Source organism: Strigops habroptila, chromosome Z (assembly GCF_004027225.2).
Source record: "Strigops habroptila isolate Jane chromosome Z, bStrHab1.2.pri, whole genome shotgun sequence".
NCBI classification, from domain to species: Eukaryota; Metazoa; Chordata; class Aves; order Psittaciformes; family Psittacidae; genus Strigops; species Strigops habroptila.
In genome coordinates, this window is record NC_044302.2 from 98,411,290 (window position 1) to 98,431,330 (window position 20,041).

Here is a 20,041-nt window from a genome sequence, read left to right on the forward strand (position 1 = left end):
ATGCTGAGGGTGCACTCGATCCCACTGTCCACGTTGCTAACAAAGATATTGAATATGATTGGCCCCAACACTGACCCCTGAGGAACACCACTTGTCCCTGGTCTCCATTTGGACATCAAGCTGTTGACCACAACTCTTTGAGTGTGACCGTCCAGCCAATTCCTTATCAAGCTAGAGGCCCATCCATCACACCCATTCCTCTCCAGCTTAGAGACAAGGATTATGTCTTACAGGACAGAAGATGCTTGGCTAGATGGACTTTTGGCCTGACCAGTGTGACTGTTCCTGCATTCTTGTAAAAGAAAATGGAAGCCTGCCCTGACATGTAGCAAGCCTGGCATGAAATGTGTGAGGACTGGAACAAAGCATCATTAAGGCTTCATCTAAGTATGGAGGCATAAGTGATGGGAATCATCTGCCATGAGGCAGAAAACAGCAGACTGGGTGTACATGGGAAGATTGATTTCATGCATCCTCACCAGGTTTGCTTAGACAGTTTGTCCCAAAGTGAATCCTAGACACACTGTTAGATTCCTCTTGTCCCTCCTGAACACAATTTCTGTGCAGGAGAAAAGGATATCTTAGGGAAATCTACAGCTATGGAAGGTCTAAGCAGTCTTACTCATCATTCATGAACAAACTAACAGATTGCAGTGGCCTAATGTCTGACCAAACTTTCTTTTTGATAAAGACCACAGTCAGACACCTTCTCTCACCACATGGTGAACACAGCATTACTTAAAGCCCTTTCCCCACTGGAGAGGTGTTTGTCTGTGTATGCTTTAGCAGCTCCCTGACAATGCAGGACAGCAGGATCTGTCAAAGCACATTAGAGGCACTCAAGAAAAATCTCTTACACAGTAAATTGTGATTTATCATAGCAGTTATTTACGGCTGCAGAGCAAAAAGTATGTTTTGTTAAGTACAGAGAACATCTTCCAAGCTCTGCAGTAGGAGTACGGGTGAAGCTTAGAGATGAATTTGCTGCCTTGCAGATCCATGTGAGGGCTGACGGCATGGTAATCACTGCTGGTAGAACAGAGGACATGTGGCTGAAGATCACCCTTTTCATTTCCCAAGCAGCACAGTGCTGCTCTCTTCTGCACAGTCTCCACAGGCTCCTCCAACCTGCAAGTGTCCTGCAGTGGGGCTGTCAACACTTTGGGGCAGGTTATGCTCCATTGCACAATAGGTCTCTGCTGTAATCAGTTCTTCATTATGACCAGCCTAAATAGGGGAGGGTTTACCTCTCCATATAGCAATGATGTCTAAGAGTAGGAAGCTTTTTGAAGAGTAAGGGAAAAAGTCCCTGGCAGCAGTGATGGGGGGACTACAGTGATCTGATGCTGGAAGGATGGGGAAATATCATTATCACCATTAAGATGGGCTGTTGGGAGCTGCCATTTCCCACTGCTCTCATTTCCCATACATATCTGGGCTGAACTGAAAGGGACAGGAAGGAGAAGGAATCTCCTCCAAAACCACACAATGAATCCTTCTCTCCCCATGTATTTTTGTGAATGCTATGATGTGCTCTCTCCACATCCCGTTTTCACATAGGATTTCCACTTCCACCCCTAGGGCTGCACTGTCTGTAAACGGAGGCACCTCTGACCACTGCACATCAAACTCAGCTGCCAGTGGGGAACGCGGTGACCCAGGACTGCAACCAATCTGTCTTTCCAGGTCTACCTTCCGCTGCCATCCCCCCACCTTGTTCAGATGCCAGCCAGCAAAGGGATTTCTTTTCTCATGCCATATGCGAAGCTTATAAAACGTGCCCAGATCAGGGAGCTCAATCTATAGAGGGGGAGAAAGAAAAAACGCATTATCCATTTCTGTGAGGCAGCAAAGCATGCACACAAAGGACACCTCTGGATGTCTTTTAAGAACCAAATCAGAGAGGAGTCAAAAACCAAACTAAAAAAACCTAAATTTTGTTCTTTAAAAGTAATCAGTTCTACTCTGCTAAGAGCTTTACTTTTCTGGAGAGAAGAGCATATAAGTTTAATCCATATACTTTTGATCATGAGAGCTGCTTGAAACCACTCATCCCAGTAAGAACTAAGGCCAGTTCCCAAGCTTCAGTTCTTTCTCAAGCAGCATCTGCAAAGCACAGCCACAATTCCTCCAGAAGGCATCTATGGCTGCTGCTGCAAACACAGTAAAAGTTTTGCCTACAGCCACGCATTAAAATAATCTGTTTCCCAGTTTTTCTCTGACCAGTGCCCAGTCAACTTTTAAGCATGTTAGTTCCTAAATACAAGAAGACCCTCCCCAGCCTCCAAACTCAACAAGTGCTTGAGCTCAGCCCCAAACATTCAGGGAGGCTCATGTCCAGGCAGACTGAAGACCAGATCACCAAGGAGAAGAAACACCATTCCTAATTCTTCTGTAAACAACTAATGACCTCTTAGTTAAAAGAGGTTAAAAATAGATAAATTATTAGCTTTAGACAGACATGGCCTAAATGGGTGGAGCAGCCTATAGCTTGACCTGTGTCTGAGGGGGAGACTATCTGTTTCAGGAGCCACAGAGGAGATGTGGTACTTAGTACCACTATGACTTGAAGTCATCACCCCCTGAGCACCCAGTAATAACACCCTAAGTCTTGTTTGGAAAAGACAAGCCATATCCATGTGTTATATCCATTTGCATCACCAGCAAACTGAATGATTTCACCTCCACTTCAGAAGGATCTACTGAGGTAAAGATTTCATGACGTTAATTTTCTGTGTAGGGCTGAAGCTAATGCCCCAGGAAACAATACTAAGCCAAATTTACCACTTGCACAAGATTCATACCATGAATTTGTCAGTCTGTCCAGTTTCAAAGTTGTCTGAATTGTTGTCCAGCTTCATCTCATCTGACTTCCCCTTGTCTCCATAAATCTGAAAGAAGATGGTGGCATCCGTCCCTGCATTCTTAATGTCACTCGTCCAGATCCACAGAGACCAGGGGCTTTCTACAAAGAAAGGTTCAAGACATTTTGTTTAAAAAGTAATTTTTAAAGGTAAAAACCATAGTTCTCATTCTTTTCTCTGGGAGAGGGCAGGATTGTATGACATTCTTCAGGACATTTTATCCTTTTCTGCACAAACATGATCAGCTGTTACGTGATATGCACAAATGAGATTGCCTGGAAATCTAATTCTATGTTTTCATTTAAGATAAAATGAGATAAATCATGAATCACCACTTTCAAGGTGAACCATATTCTTCTATGTCATTCATTTCTAACAGGGTAATCCAGGGATATGCTCCATCTCTGTAGTTTGAGTACACAGTTAGCTTTCTTTCTGTCAATGAGAATCTCCACTTACTTGTGTATGATGCAATACAGATCCAGGTAGCTCCTAAAAATTTGTCCAGATGATCTGTGTTTGGAACAAGGAGGAGTATGGGTATGGCCATGTATCAGTTCATCCTGAGCTAATGAGCCTTCTTGAGGCTGGATCCATTAACCCCAGATATGGCTTTTGCAGGACAGGCTGTCTCAGATCCCATTCAGATATCTCCAGTCAGTCTGCACCATGTGGGGCAAACATGCTCAGAGCAACAAAAAGACATTTTTCAAAAGTTTCAAAGTTATTTACATGCCTAAATCCCACCTGACTTCAGCTAGTGCTTGTGCTAGTCTAAGCAACATGCCCAAAGATCATGACAAAGCTACAACATTTTCCTCTCTTAAGTCTTCACCCCACGCTTTGACTATAAAAGCAGTCCACCTGAAGCATCTTTGCAATGGTTTTCATACCAGGGGATGGTTGCCTATGTGAAGATGACATTATTTCCTCTAAAAAGCCCCTCATCTGCATTCTTTATTGGTAATAATGTGTTCCACTTCTGTAGGTTTTGTAGCACCTACAGAAGAGGGAACAGGCTTCTTTCCTGACTCAGATATCAGCTGAATTATTAACAAATCTTAATGAAAGAATTGCTCACTCTTTTGGTATGCCAGAACCCACATCAGCACGGCTTGACCTTCAGAGCCCAGAATGGAATACAAAAATAAGATGACATGCATATAAATCAGATCTTTACTGATGTACTCAGCACTTGACTGTGGAAAAGAGGCAGCTACTGAGGGGAAAAAGGGAACTCTCTTCTAGAAAAAGTTTTGCCCCTATATGCATAATGTCCATGACCACTCCTTCCTGAAAAGCACCAGCAAGTTTTATCTGAGCAGAAATGAAGCTAAGGCAAGTTTGTGCATGGCATATGATATAGCAGCCCCACTCTCCCTGGGTAAAAGAGCAAGGGCAACTCAGACACCAGAGACTTCTCTCATCTGTCTGGTTTGGCCTCCCTGACCTCTTGCTGAAGGAAAGGAGGAACGATGCATGCAGGAATGGGGAACAGGGAACTTGTACCAGGATTAAGTTGCTGATAGAGGGATGTTAGGGAAAAACCACGCAGGGAGAAAAGTGGGTGAGCTAGGTCTGCAGCTGCTGGAGCAGACCAACCATATCCCCAAATACCCATCATCATCCTCCCAGGGCTCTCTGGGCACATTCCCAATCCCTATCCCTTCACATCAAGGGATCCAAGCAGATTGGAAATTCTCAGAACCAGAGTGAATATTCCCCAGAGCACAAACACCATGGGTTGTTTGTGCCCTGGAGGGCTAGACCTGGCACTAGAGTTTCCAGGATAACATTTGAGATAACAAGGGGAAAATAAAAGGCTGAGAATAAATAGAAGCTATATGATGGGCTGCAATCCACAGGGGAAACAGCTTGCAAACACTGTGCAGGGAGCCGTTTCACCATGGATACCCAAAGTGAGGTTGAACCAAGCTTTGATCATCTCTACAGAAAGGGACAGCCCTGTATGCACAGGGAGATAGGCAAAATGACATAATAGGTCTTTTCTAACTCCGAGTCTTACGCTTCTATAATCTGGCAGCTAAAGGTCACAGATTTCTCAAGGCTAATGCTCTCTGTCTATCTCCTGCACTGCGGCAGCAGGGGAATTAGCCTGTCAATAACAGTCAGAGCTGATAATAGAGGGTTAAAGGTTGCAGAAGCTTTAGTTAAATGGACCAAGTCAGAGATGCAATGTGCTTCTAACACTGACTAACATTTAGATAAAGCTTATTTAAATGAACTGCTGTTTAAGCAGGAGCCTACCGGAAGCATTCAGATTAAACTGGATGTATTATCCTAATTAAAACATTCTGCTTACACATACGCACTGCTGCAGGCAAGACGGTTGCGATCCATTCTGCATGGTGCAGAACCAGCCAGCGAGGCTGGGTGCTGGAGCTGTGTGTGGATGGATGAACATGCTGGTACGCTGCTCTGCTCTTCACAGAGCAGCACCTCCCAGCAAACGTGTGCCATTGCCTCCCTCTAGAGAAAAAGAGGCTTCAAATGCAGCACTGTTGTGCCTCGGGAGGCACTTTTGGCCTGTTTTTTTCTGTAAGGCCAAGAGTAAAAAAGTTGAAGTTAGTGTGAAGAGTTTGGCCTTCCTGCTTTCCTCCAGGTTTGTATTTTTATTATATTTAGGTTTTGTTTCTATCTGGAACAAGAAAGCTTTGCTTCTGTAGTGACAAGAAACGTAGCCTGGCTTGCCTGCAAAGGTGAAATGGCAGCAGAGGCAGCCCAAAGCCCAATGAACCTAGGAAGCTTTTCCCTTAAGAAAATGATTGAAATTCTTCAAAATATTTTAAAAGGTTCATTTTAAACTCCCCGAACCAGGATGTTCAAAGCTGATAGTCATGCAGGACTCAGTTCCCTTGAGCCTCTATCTATCTGACAACAGGTCTACTACATGTAATGTTGTGTGGGTGACACTCAGGTTGCTGTAGCATGTGTGGGGGTCACAGGGGGCTCCTGGGCACTTGTACCTACTTTTCAGTCTTCTCTGGCGCAGTGAGACCATTTCATAGAGCTCCCGTTCTATAAGACCATCTCCTTCATCTTCATCCAGCCATTTATCACAGGGGAAGGTTTGTTCAATACCAGTGAATGGGCAGTAAACCACCACCTAGGAAAAGAGACTGGGAAGGTGAGTTGGAATATTCTGTTGCTGGCAGCCCACGGGACCTTGATACTGAAAACTTAAGTAACTTAAGCAAGGATAGAGCTGGAGATCTTGGTTTTGCTCACAAAAATCAAGTTTTCTGGACCAACATGAACTGGGCTGGTTGCACAATTCCCAATTTGGGGTATAGCTAGAACCCATCTGTGCTGTTACTTCCACTTTCCAGAAGGAGATCAAAATGGGTCAGCAAAGAAAAGGTAAAACACCACAAGGGGAAGGGAATGGAAACAGGCAGTGTGTCAGTGCTGTGCCAGTGTGGAGCACATGCCCCGAGCCACAACAGTGCACAGTAGACTTTTGCAGGGAGGACAAGATACAAAAAGCCTTCAAGCACACAGAATCACAGAATGGTTTGGGTTGGAAGGGACCTTAAAGCTCATCCAGCTCCAACCCCCTGCACGGGCAGGGACACCTTCCACTAGAGCGGGTTGCTCCAAGCCCCTGTGTCCAACCTGGCCTTGAACACTGCCAGGGATGGGGCAGCCACAGCTTCTCTGGGCACCCTGTGCCAGCACCTCAGCACCCTCACAGGGAAGAACTTCTGCCTAAGAGCTCATCTCAGTCTTCCCTCTGGCAGGTTAAAGCCATTCCCCTGTCCCTACAGGCCCTTGTCCAAAGCCCCTCTCCAGGTTTCTTGTAGCCCCTTTAGGCACTGGAGCTGCTCTAAGGTTTCCTCTTAAGGAGCCTTCTCTTATCCAGGCTGATCCAGCCCAGCTCTCTCAGCCTGTCCCCAGATCAGAGCTGCTCCAGCCCTTGGAGCAATTTTGTGCCCCTAAGTCACATCCTAAACTGATTTTCCTTTCCAGGAAAACTGCATTTACTCCTAGCTTCAGGGTATGCAGCTGCCTCCCTTTCCACCCTCCAATCACCTCCTGCTGATCTTGTACATGACCTCGCATCACATCTTGCTGCACTACCTCCCAGTAACAGCTGTGGTTAGCCACTTCTTTTTTTGAGCTCAAAAACAGCATCTAAAAACTTGAGCAAAGTCTGAATATAGATGATAAGTTTGAAATGCTCAGCACAATCTAAGACTGCTTTTCTGTCCAGCCCCTTAGGCGAACATCTGAAGGTGCTTTTGGCACTGAGCAAACAATAATCTCTATCTCTGTGACTGCAAAGGGGCAATCAACCCAATTAGAGAGTGATTGACTTATGCACCTAGTGTGCCTTTGAGACAATCAGCTACTACAATGCATTATGTACAATATTGACTTGTTAAACCAGGGATATTCTCATCTGAATAAATGCAGATTTATTTGGGGGGGGGGTTTAATCATATTTAGTTGTTGGGCTGGGGTCATGAACAGGAAAGGGGCTGACAGCTGCCTACAGACAAGCAGCTTGGTCTCACCTTCTCACAATACCAGCCAGAACTGACACCACAATTGTCATGCCCAATGGTGACTCTGCTGAGTGGGCTGAGAAGAGCAGCTATCTCCACGTTAAAGAGATCTGTCCTGGCACGCTCGAATTCACCTCCTTCCAAGAAAATCTTCCCGCTGTTCTTTAAGCCTTTGGACCCATGGAGGATTATGTGGATTTTGGAGTTAGTGCCAGCTCCTCTGATATCTCCTGTCACTACAGCAACGTTGTACACAATACCTGAAGGAAGCAGGAGTTCGGTTAGGAAGAAGAAAGACACAGAATCATGGAATAGTTAGGGTTGGAAAGGACCTTAAGATCATCTAGTTCCAACCCCCCTGCCATGGGCAGGAAGGAGAAAAAAAGGCCGAGAGTTATAATTCTGATTGGATTTACATTGGACTCTACCAGTTTCCCACTGGTCTTTTTAGCTTTTGACTTACACAGAGAGCAATGCTTCATTTGGTTTGTCCCACACATACCTCTGAGAAATGCACAGCTACCTTCAGATTGTCTAAGAGAAACAGGTTTGTGGCCACAAACTCACTGCCACATGGCATAATGGAAAAAGTATGGGGTTTTTTATCACCACCATATGGTGATGATTAGGTGAAGAAAAGCGAAAAATTTGAATTGGCAACTAAGTTGCTTGATTTGAGAGGTACAAAGCACCAACATGTCAGAGAACACTGAGAGGGTGGAGAAGTGTTGCTTTAATGAGTGGTGGCAAGATTCGTAGCACCACAAAACTCTAAAAACTTGGGGACAATGTTGCTGAAACCAGCAGGACCTTCACTGTCACTGTAAGACCCTAAGGATCTCAGCAAAACAAGGCTTGGGAGAGGTATGAGCCCAGCTGGAAGAAATAAAAATATTTCTGAAAAGAAGTCCATGTGCATAAAAGTTTGGTTGTTTATTGTCCAGCTCTAATAGACTAACTAATTGTTGATCTAAGAAAGATAACATTTCTTCCTACAGGCCTTAATTCTGAGAAGGCTCATTCGTTGACAGCCGTAACTTAGACCTGTGTCATGATGTCAAATAAAGAGACACCTCTGTAGCCATAAGAAGAGCTGTTTTGGTAAGAGGCTTGCCAGGCTGGTCAAGAAAGCTTAAAGTAGATGTGTTGGGAGAGGGGGGGCATCAATCCATCCCAACACTCCCAGTTAGTTGGCAGTACCTGTAATAAATGCTTGGAGCGATGCAGAGATATTTCAGCTGCTCCAGCCATTGAGTCGGCTTCATTTGGAGCTCGGCTCAGATGCCTCTACACAAAATGCCTGTACTATGGGGAACAAACAAGAGGAATTAGAGATGTGTGCACGGCTACAGGGGTATGATATCACTGGTATTACAGAAACATGGTGGGATGGCTCCTGTGACTGGGGTGCTGTAATGGAAGGTTACGGGCTCTTTAGAAAAGGCAGGCCCGGCAGACAGGGAGTGGGAGTTGCTATTTATGTCAGTGATAGGCTGGAAAGTATGGAACTCCATCTGGGGACAGGTGATCAGTCAACAGAGTGTTTGTGGGTCAAGGTCAAAGGGAGAACAGCGATGGGGGACATTACTGTGGGGATCTGTTACAGGCCGCCTGCTCAAGAGGACTCTGTGGATGAAGCGCTCTACAGACAGATAGGAGCAGCCTCACACTTGCAGGGCCTTGTCCTCATGGGGGACTTCAACCATCCTGGTATCTGTTGGAGTGATGGTACAGCCCGGCACAAGCAATCCAGGAGATTCCTTGAATGTGTGGAAGACAACTTCCTCCTGCAAGTTATAGAGGAGCCGATGAGGAGAGGTGCCATGCTTGACCTTTTGGTCACCAACAGGGAGGGGCTGGTGGGGAATGTGAAGCTCCAGGGAAGCGTTGGCTGTAGCGATCATAAGATGGTCAAGTTTGAGATCCTCAGGACAGTGATAAGGGCACACAGCAAGCTCATTGCCCTGGACTTCAAGAGAGCAGACTGTGGCCTCTTCAGGAACCTGCTTAGTAAGGTTCCATGGGATAAAGCCCTAGAGGGCAGGGGGCCCAAGACTGCTGGTTGACATTCAAGGATCACCTGCTACAAGCTCAGGAGTGTTGCATCCCAACTAGAAGGAAAGGTAGCAGGAGAGCCAGGAGACCTCCATAGATGGATAAGGAGCTTCTGAGGAAACTTAGAGGGAAAAATGAAGCTTACAAAAAGTGGAAGCGAGGACAGGTGGCCTGAGAAGAATACAGGGATATTGTCCGGGAAGCTAGGGACCAGGTTAGGAAAGCTAAGGCCCAGTTACAATTAAATCTGGCAAGGGATGTGAAAGATAACAGGAAAGGCATCTATAGGTACATAGCAAATAAAAGACAGACTAGGGACAACGTGGGCCCTCTCTGGAAGTTATCAGGAGAACTGGCTACCCTGGGTTTGGAGAAGGCTGAGGTTCTTAATGACTTCTTTGCCTCAGTCTTCACTGGCAAATGCTCTGACCACACCGCCCAAGTCTTGGAAGGCGGCTGCAGGGACTGTGAGAATGAAGACCTTAGGCCCACTGTAGGAGTGGATCAGGTTCAAGATCATCTTAAGAACCTAAATGTGCGCAAGTCCATGGGACCTGATGAAATCCATCCACGGTCCTGAAGGAGCTGGCGAACGAAGTTGCTAAGCCACTGTCCATCACATTTGAAAAACCATGGCAGTCAGGTGAAGTTCCTGATGACTGCAAGAAGGGAAATATAACCTCCATTTTCAAGAAGGGCAAAATGGAAGACCCAGGGAACTACAGACCAGTCAGTCTCACCTCTGTGCATGGCAAAATCTTGGAACAGTTTCTCCTGGAAAACATGCTAAGGCACATGAAAAACAATGAGGTGGTTGGTGACAGCCAACATGGCTTCACTAAGGGCAAATCCTGCCTGACCAATTTGGTGGCCTTCTATGACGGAGCCACGGAACTGATGGACAGGGGCAGAGCAGTTGACGTCATCTACCTGGACTTGTGCAAAGCGTTCGACACTGTCCCGCATGACATCCTTGTCTCTAAATTGGAGAGACATCAATTTGATAGATGGACCACTCGGTGGATAAAAAACTGGCTCGATGGCCGCACGCAAAGAGTTGTGGTAAATGGCTCGATGTCCAGTTGGAAACCTGTAACGAGTGGTGTCCCTCAGGGATCAGTGTTGGGACTTGTCTTGTTCAACATCTTTGTCGGTGACATGGACAGTGGGATTGAGTGCGCCCTCAGCAAGTTTGCCGACGACACCAAGCTGTGTGGTTTGGTTGATAGGTTGGAGGGAAGGGATGCCATCCAGAGGGACCTTGACACGCTTGTGAGATGGGCTGATGCCAACCTTATGAAGTTTAACCAAGTTAAGTGCAAGGTCCTACACCTGGGTCGGGGTAATCCCAGGCACTGCTACAGGTTGGGTGAAGAAGAGATTCAGAGCAGCCCTGTGGAGAAGGACTTGGGGGTGCTGGTTGACGAGAAGCTTAACATGAGCCGGCAGTGTGCACTTGCAGCCCAGAAAGCCAACCGTATCCTGGGCTGCATCAAAACAAGTGTGACCAGCAGGTCGAAGGAGGTGATCTTCCCCCTCTACTCTCCTGACACCTCACTTGGAGTATTGTGCACATTCTGGTGTCCTCAACATAAAAAGGACATGGAGCTGCTGGAGCAAGTCCAGAGGAGGGCCACAGGATGATAAGGGGGCTGGGGCACCTCCCGTATGAAGACAGGCTGAGGAAGTTGGGGCTGTTCAGCCTGGAGAAGAGAAGGCTGTGTGGAGACCGCATCGCAGCCTTCCAGTATCTGAAGGGGGCCTATAAGGATGCTGGGGAGGGATTCTTCATTAGGGACTGTAGTGGAAGCCAAGGGGTAATGGGTTCAAACTTAAACAGAGGAAGTTTAGATTAGATATAGGGAAGAAGTTCTTTACAGTGAGGGTGGTGAGGCACTGGAATGGGCTGCCCAAGGAAGTTGTGAATGCTCCATCCCTGGCGGCGTTCAAGGTTGAACAGAGCCTTGGGTGACATGGTTTAGTGCGAGGTGTCTCTGCCCATGGCAGAGGGGTTGGAACTAAATGATCTTAAGGTCCTTTCCAATCCTAACTATTCTAGGATTCTGTAACAGTGTTTTAGGGAGCATGTATAAGACAGTTGGGGCCCAAGCTAAGTTCTTCCTTTGCTTAAATCACCCAGAAGTTTCAATAAGGACTTGAGACAAAGTAGAAACACCAGAACTCATTCTTTTCCAAACAATCTTCTCTTTGAACTTTATATTTAAAAATGTATTCAAGCATCTTCTCCTGTGCAAATATCTTCGATAAAACTCATGAGAGCAGGAAAAAAAAATGCACAGTCATAAATGGTAAAAAATAGGAGAATCTTATAGTAAATTAATTGTATTTTTCCTGATTTCTTTCCCACCTTCCCCTATCTTTTTCCCACTACGCATCCTGCAGTGAGGGCTCTGCACCCAGACCACTTTCCTCATGCACATGGAGGGGGGAATATGAGGACTGCAGGTGTTGAAGACCATGCAAAGAAGTAAAGAACAGCTATTATGTGCATAATCATAGTGTTAACATTTATGCCAATGAATAAATACAGGCAGAACAGTATCCAAATAATCTTCTGCCTCATGTTAAGTTCTTTTATTGAATTTATATCCATGTTTCTTTTAACAGAGACATACTTCTATTTGTCTCTAACCATATTGGACAGTAAAAATGCCCCTTCTATGGCTCCGGTCTGTCTTTCTTGTTTTGTAAAAGGATGCACAGCTCCCCAGACCAGAACCTGAATTACAATATACACTACTGTGTGGCACACTGGTGACTGTGGAAATAGAAATCCAGTTTCCGAAAGCTCATGAGCAACTTGCTGCAGCACAAGGTGGATCTTTCATCATCTGCCCAACAGCCCATTGCATAGAATCCTAGACTGGTTTGGGTTGGAAGAGACCTTAAAGCTTACCCACTTCCAGATCCCTACCATGGGCAGGGACACCTTCCACTAGAGCACGTTGCTCCAAGCGCCGTCCAACCTGGCCTTGAACACTGCCAGGGATGGGGCAGCCACAGCTTCTCTGGGCAACCTGTGCCGGTGCCTTACCACCCTTACACAGAAGAGCTTCTGCCTAAGATCTCATCTCAATCTCCCCTCTGACAGGTTAAAGCCATTCCCCCACATCCTGTCTCTACAGGCCCTTGTCCAAAGCCCCTCTCCAGGTTTCTTGTAGCCCCTTTAGGCACTGGGAGATGCTCTAAGGTCTCCCCTTAAGGAGCCTTCTCTTCTCCAGGCTGAACCTGGATTTATTATCAGGTGATAAATCAGCTTGTAGGTCCTGCACAGATTCACCAGTGACATATGGAGGTGGGTAATGCAATGGTAGTTCATGGACCCTTGCACAAAACACCCTGTCACCAGCAGATGGTCCACTGCAGGTGTCCCTAAGCATAACACATTCCATCTTCTAAAAAACCAGTGTTATTAGCATTAATCAGGCTTTTGTAACTTCATATTACCCACCATGGATTCAACCCATGACTTTACCTGTGGCCTCAGTGCCCCCCACAAGAATGTCCCTCTGGATTTTTCCATCATCTTCATCTAAAGCAAACCAGCGTCCAACTGGGAACTGGTACACACATTTGTTGCCAATGTCTTCAATGATCACCTAAGAGAAAAGAAACAGCACTTTGCAAAATAACATGGGAAAAGCTATGGTGTTACATGAGGGGGTGACAAAAGAGCAGAAGCTTAATGTAAACTCTCTCACCTGGCATTTAATATATTCAATAGTCAGGCAGATCCCTCTCCGCTCCCTAATTAAGTACTGACAGAATTTCAGACAATCAGTGAGTAAAAAAAGCAGGCTTTTTTATTTTCTCTTTTTATCCAGTGAACTCAATCTGCATCTCTCACCGTGTACGAGACCAGATGTCTCTGCTAGCAAGACCAGCTGGCTGGCCTGTCTTCCTTCTCTCCAGAGCCCGTTTGCTGGCTACCCTTCTCCATCAGCTGAATGGCAGCTCTTTGTTCTGCTTTGGGAACAGGCTGTCTTCTTTCTCTCTCAGTTTTAGAGCTTTGTTATAAAATAATACCAAGGAATTTCAGAACAAATCAAGACCATCAGATCAGCTTGTGTCACCTAATAATATTGTGTGATCCCACTCGGTTATTCCAGGATGGAATCATTGGAAAGACAGCTAAGAAACCCCACAGTAGGAATAATTTTTATTTGGAAGGATTTGGCTCTTGGACCTATGTAGACATATATCTTACTGAAACAATCTTCCTTTTTAATGCTAGATAAACCAACGTTACCACTTGGAGTTTCTTGCACCTCCGGCAGAGGGATTTCTTACCAATATCTTCCACTGTGTTCCTGAATCTTGCCATAGAGTTACTGCAATATTTTAAACAAGCGGTGAAGAGTACTGAATATTTTCAGTCAGAAAAGAAGAAATAAAAAATCTCTATTCACCTGCATGGCTTATGTCTCAGAGAAATAAAAACCCAAAATCACTATAAGGGATTGAAAGTCATTGCCACTTTTCTCTGCCTTCTCAGCAAACAGGGAGAATATGAAATCTGTCCTTTCTGATAGATTTGTGAAACCATTTTTGGGAACCAGAACTTCCCCTCTTGTCACTCAACCCACACTATGCTGTTGCCTGTAGTGTTACTGATTCTCGTTGTGCCTCTGTAGACATAGACAGCAGCGTCTGCCAGGGCTGGGATTGTCAGCATGAGAGAGCAGTGCTGTGCTGGAGTGTTATAGACTAAAATATATGAGGCTTAGGAGCAATATCAACACTTAGATCCCCCTCTACCAGCCGATCCTCTTTGGGTGCCTGTTAATATGTTTATTCATATATTTAGAGGTGGAAAAACAGCTCCAAGTATAAACCACTGAAAACACAAGAAACATGAGAAGAACTTTGAGTGATGATTAACAGGTTCATCCAGGAGTGACAACACTCCAAGGATTGAAGCAAATTAAAGAAAAACATCTACCAACAGTAGACGATAACTGGGCTGTTTCAGCTCATTCCTCCAAGCTTCCAGTTGAACTTGCAAGGCAAAAGTTGCCTTTACTTAATCACAAACCTCTGAGCTGTTCCTGTGGCAGAACATAGGATTAGTGTGTTGGCTGCAACTAGTCACTACTTCAGGCTTTGGGTCTTAAGCAAAACACATCCTGCAGACTTCATCTGTAATGTGAGAATGAAGTTCCTTTTCTGTGAGTTTCCAAGTTTATTACAGGGGGCACAACAGCTTTCTTTTTTATCTATCTTCTGCATTTTTTGTGGACATCCAACATAATAACTTTTTGTGCAGCATACGGTGGTGGTGGAAAAGTATGTGCTAATATTTGTGTTTGTGATACATCAAACCACCCTCTTATCTAGGATTTATAAATATGGGGTCAGATCCTCAGTGGATTAAAGCCAGCTGTGTTAAATTACACCAGCAGAGGAAAGAAAATGAGATTAGAGGAAAGAGTAGTCATACATTTCTCCTTTTAAAATATTCCTTCAACCATTCCACTAAAAGCTGCAATACCTTCACGACTTAGAGCAGGAGATTAAAATGAGGAGGAAAGTGGAAGAAAGGTATCTTTGTGGCAGGTGTATCTCTTTTGCTGTGCCCATGATAAATCACTTAAATGTGGCCAGGCTATAAGTCTTTGCAAATTTCCAGTGTCAACCGACTCAACAGATATTTCTTCGGCTCTGGTATCTTTACCATCTTGGTAATGAGTCAAGTCAACGGAGTGAGAAGGGGCTTGGAGAATTCCCCCTCATCTGTCAAAGAAACTGCAGAGATTGAGACACAAGAAATATTACAGCAGGCAGATTTGAGCTTTCACAGCTGGATTTTCTTACTGCCACAAGGTTGCCTGAGATGCTCGACAACTTACCCTAACCCAGAGTGTCCCTTGTTTTATAACTACCCGATTTGAATCTGCTGCACCTAATTTAGATGCACCACAGTGGCATGCACCAGGCTCCTGCCAGCGCTTCATCAACCCCCCTTGGCTCTGCAGAAAAAGAAAGTGCTGGAGAGGATACTTCTGGAAAGGTGAAAACTTGATTTGTGCCTTTTTCCATAGCCAGGGACCTGATTCGCCAGCAAACATCCTTGTATTTCTTGGCATCAGACCACCAAGAGGGTGAATGAGACATTCTAATTCCACAACATGCTTAAGTTAAATGTCTCAGAAATAACTAACCTTTGCAAGGAACCAGCCAGCAGAGCCACCCTTGTTGTTATGCCCTATATTAATTTTCCTTAACCTTCCCAAATTCGGAGCATCGAGTGTGAACTTGTCCTCAGCTCCTTTTTCAAAATTGTCTTTGTCATTGTCCAGTCTCCTCACACCTGAGAAAGAACAAAGAGAGAAAAGAACAAAGAGAAAAGGGTTACTTACACACGTGTGTTATAAGTGAAGAAATATTTAGGAATGTCACAACTGACTGAATCAAATATCCTCCAAGTAACAGCTCTCTGCAACCAGGATTCAAGGTTAAGGCAGAGGACCTTATATTCTAATAAAAAAGGTACCTTTTCTTGAGCACACAAAAGACCAGGATTTTTACTCTGATGTCAGAGTTACTTACAGCTCTCAGACTTTTTAGAAATATATATCCAGATGGCTCTTGTGTCTTTTTTTCATACCACCACATTTCCCTTTCGTTTTTAATGTCTTTAAAAATCTCCAAACTGTTTAAAAAAAGGCTTTGGTCACAAGCTGCAGATTTTGACATTTCAGGACACAGGATTCTTTGCTGCATTGCACAGGAAGGATTTATTTACAAATTAGGACCCAACCAGGGCTATCGGTTTTCCTGATCTCAGAGGAGCTTGACCTTATGAAAAGTATTAAAGTGATGACCTCAGTTGCAACCATCACTGTTCATGTATGAGTGATGCTGGGTGTGGGATTGAACCCACCCAAGGCACCAGTGCAAGGAAAGGTGTTAGAGGTAAATCCCTCCCTCTTATTTTAGAAGGGAATAAATTGTTTTCTAGGGTTGTTATTTCTCTCTGTAGATACGATTTGAATGCCTGGACAAACAGCTTAGATTTAGACTCCAGCTTTCAGATGTCTTCAGTGAGATCAGATGAATTAATCAAGGATGAGACCTATCCACTATGTTTCATAATCAGTTCAAGGACACTTGGCAGACATCATATCATTATTTCTTGAATCTGACAGGATAGGTGCAGTATAGAAGAGAGAGAACATATGCTCTCTGGGTATCCAGGAATCTCTACATACTCTTCTCCATAGATTCTGGTCTGGGTGCACCTTTTATCATGAGTCAGCTAAAAATATCTTTTAAAAAACATAAATTCAAGTTCTTAGATCAATGTTGCAATACAATCTACAGTAAAATAAACAAACAAACAAACAAATAAATAAGCTCCCACCATTAATTTAAAGCCAGCTAATACAAACCTTGGTTACATTTTTCTAAATGGACAAGAAGGCTCAGCCACAGCCTTTGCCACACTATAAAAAACAGTGTCATCTGTCCAGGGACACAGAAACATGGGACATGCAGCTCTCACTGCATGCACTGTAAATACACATTGGTGCTGGATCCCTCAGTGGATGCGCACTCACTGGGCTAGTTTAGGCTAGTGGTTTATGTTGCATTTCCTCAAGGGTAAGGTTTTTTTGGTGATAGGTAACTTCAGTTATTCTCACATTCCAGCCACGACTGCTGCATTGCAGACACAGCTTCCAGAAGCTGTGGATGTGAGAAGCCCCAGAGCTAACACCACCATTTGTTGTGCCTTTCACTCAGCCAAATTATTCTGCCTTTGCCAGATTGCTGTTGTGTGTTGTTCAGATCACAGGCCTGCAGAGCAGGAAGAAGTATTTTAGGAAATCATTTGCATTTGAATACCTGTGTCTCCTTTTTCACCGAAGATATTAATGAAGACATCCGCATCTGTTCCACTGCCGCTAACTTCACCAGTAAAAACTCGGACCACGTATTTGTTGACTGCAAGGAGAGAGGCAGAAATCCCAATACATTAATAACTCTGCAGTTTGATACAAAACATAATAGAACAAAGCAATTCGGCTGTGCTAATGCTATCTTGGAAGCATGTCTGAACCATGGCTCCTGGTACACTGACCCTCTACTGCATAAGAGGAACAAAATCCACACACAGAGCTCTAATGCTGCATATTCACTGCCCAGGGCAAGAGGAAGAGGTCACTTAGTTCCTGGCCTTGACATTGAAAGCTGAAATAGGTGAGAAGAAGGTGAAATTTTTATGTTAATACATAAAACTAAGACCTACACACAGCCTTGCTTTTTGAAAACATCAACGAGTTACAGACCAGACATGCCCAAACTCAGAGCTGACCCCTCTGGTCCAAATACTATCCTAGAGCTATTTTTGATGCTAACCTAGAGCTATATTTCCTGCTTAGCTTACATGGTTATTACCTGGCTGGTGACAACTTGTATTCTGAGGAAAGTTCAGTCACACTGCACAATGCACAAGCACAAAAATGTGAAGGTGACCACCCTGCTACTCTGCCCAGTTTAAAAACCCAAAAAATAATAATTCGGTCCATTCCATGGAGAAACAGGAGTAAAGCCCAGGATCTGTGGCACTGTGAAGCTACATCATGCGTGGCACCAAGCAACACAAAGACCACACAGGTGAGCCACACCACGAATATTTCACACACATCATGTCAGTGAGTTTGAAAAGCAAGTTCTTCGAATGGATCAGGATACGGCTAACTTGGCTCCAAAGGACAGCAAGGGTGAGCTCAGCTTCTTTTGAAACAAGAAAAATCCCTTGGCCTCCAGTGTGACTGTATTTGGATCAAACATGAGCAGCTTTCAAAATCTACCACCAAAGTCATAGAATCATAGAATCATAGAATCGTAAGGGTTGGAAAGGACCTTAAGATCATCTAGTTCCAACCCCCCTGCGTGGGCAGGGACACCTTGCACTAAACCACGTGGTCCAAGGCTCTGTCCAACCTGGCCTTGAACACCGCCAGGGATGGAGCATCCACAACCTCCCTGGGCAACCCATTCCAGTGCCTCACCACCCTCACTGTAAAGAACTTCTTCCCTATATCTAATCTAAACTTCCCCTGTTTAAGTTTGAACCCATTACCCCTTGTCCTACCACTACAGTCCCTAAGGAAGAGTCCCTCCCCAGCATCCTTGTAGACCCCCTTCAGATACTGGAAGGCTGCTATGAGGTCTCCACACAGCCTTCTCTTCTCCAGGCTGAACAGCCCCAACTTCCTCAGCCTGTCTTCATACGGGAGGTGCTCCAGCCCCCTTATCATCCTCACGGCCCTCCTCTGGACTCGCTCCAACAGCTCCATGTCCTTTTTATGTTGAGGACACCAGAACTGTACACAATACTCCAAGTGAGGTCTCACAAGAACAGAGTAAAGGGGCAGGATCACCTCCTTCGACCTGCTGGTCACACTTGTTTTGATGCAGCCCAGGATACGGTTGGCTTTCTGGGCTGCAAGCGCACACTGCCGGCTCATGTTAAGCTTCTCGTCAACCAGCACCCCCAAGTCCTTCTCCACAGGGCTGCTCTGAATGTCTTCTTCGCCCAGCCTGTAGCAGTGCCTGGGATTGCCCCGACCCAGGTGTAGGACCTTACACTTGGCTTGGTTAAACTTCATAAGGTTGGCATTGGCCCACCTCACAAGCGTGTCAAGGTCCCTCTGGATGGCATCCCTCCCCTCCAGCCTATCAACCGAACCACACAGCTTGGTGTCGTCGGCAAACTTGCTGAGGGCGCACTCAATCCCACTGTCCATGTTGCCGACAAAGATGTTGAACAGGACCGGTCCCAACACCGATCCCTGAGGGACATCACTCGTTACAGGTTTCCAACTGGACATCGAGCCATTTACCACAACTCTTTGCGTGCGGCCATCGAGCCAGTTTTTGATCCACCGAGTGGTCCATCTATCAAATTGATGTCTCTCCAATTTAGAGACAAGGATGTCATGTGGGACAGTGTCAAACGCTTTGCACAAGTCCAGGTAGATGACGTCAACTGCTCTGCCCCTGTCCATCAGTTCTGTGGCTCCATCATAGAAGGCCATCAAATTGGTCAGGCAGGATTTGCCCTTAGTGAAGCCATGTTGGCTGTCACCAACCACCTCATTGTTTTTCATGTGCCTTAGCATGTTTTCCAGGAGAAACTGTTCCAAGATTTTGCCATGCACAGAGGTGAGACTGACTGGTCTGTAGTTCCCTGGGTCTTCCACCTTCCCCTTCTTTTAGTCTACCTGACTAAAAAGCAGCTGTGGCTGTCCCATCCCTGGCAGTGTTCAAGGCCAGGTTGGATGGGGATTGGAGCAACCTGCCCTAGTGGAAGGTGTCCCTGCCCAGGGGAGTGGGTTGGAACTGGTTCAGCTTTAAGGTTCCTTCCAACCCAAACCAGTCTGAGATTCTATGATTCTATGACCACCTTGTTGCTCCAAACAAACTCAGACACGACAGATATCTAGTGCTGTATTCTCTGTGCAGAACCAGTGTTGGAGACAAATAGCAAGACACAAAACAAAACTGATGAAGATTAATGCAAAATCTACCGAACGGTACACAATGTCATATATGCCTTCAACAAAG

The 20,041-nt window shown here is 45.2% G+C and overlaps 1 protein-coding gene across 1 annotated transcript in view; it reads right to left on the reverse strand.

Annotated features, from left to right (window-relative positions):
* Positions 1–865: 865 nt before the first annotated feature.
* Positions 866–20,041, reverse strand: part of LOC115601068 (lipoxygenase homology domain-containing protein 1-like) — a 61,509-nt gene continuing 42,333 nt past the window's right edge. Inside the window, exons 5-13 of the mRNA XM_030470584.1 lie at positions 17,315–17,413; positions 15,631–15,779; positions 13,171–13,227; positions 12,945–13,068; positions 7,403–7,653; positions 5,856–5,991; positions 3,324–3,377; positions 2,805–2,965; positions 866–1,800 (exon numbers count right to left, since the gene is read on the reverse strand). Of these exons, the coding sequence (XP_030326444.1) occupies positions 1,417–1,800; positions 2,805–2,965; positions 3,324–3,377; positions 5,856–5,991; positions 7,403–7,653; positions 12,945–13,068; positions 13,171–13,227; positions 15,631–15,779; positions 17,315–17,413 (1,415 nt within the window). The 3' untranslated portion in view covers positions 866–1,416. The remainder of the gene's footprint in view (positions 1,801–2,804; positions 2,966–3,323; positions 3,378–5,855; positions 5,992–7,402; positions 7,654–12,944; positions 13,069–13,170; positions 13,228–15,630; positions 15,780–17,314; positions 17,414–20,041) is intronic.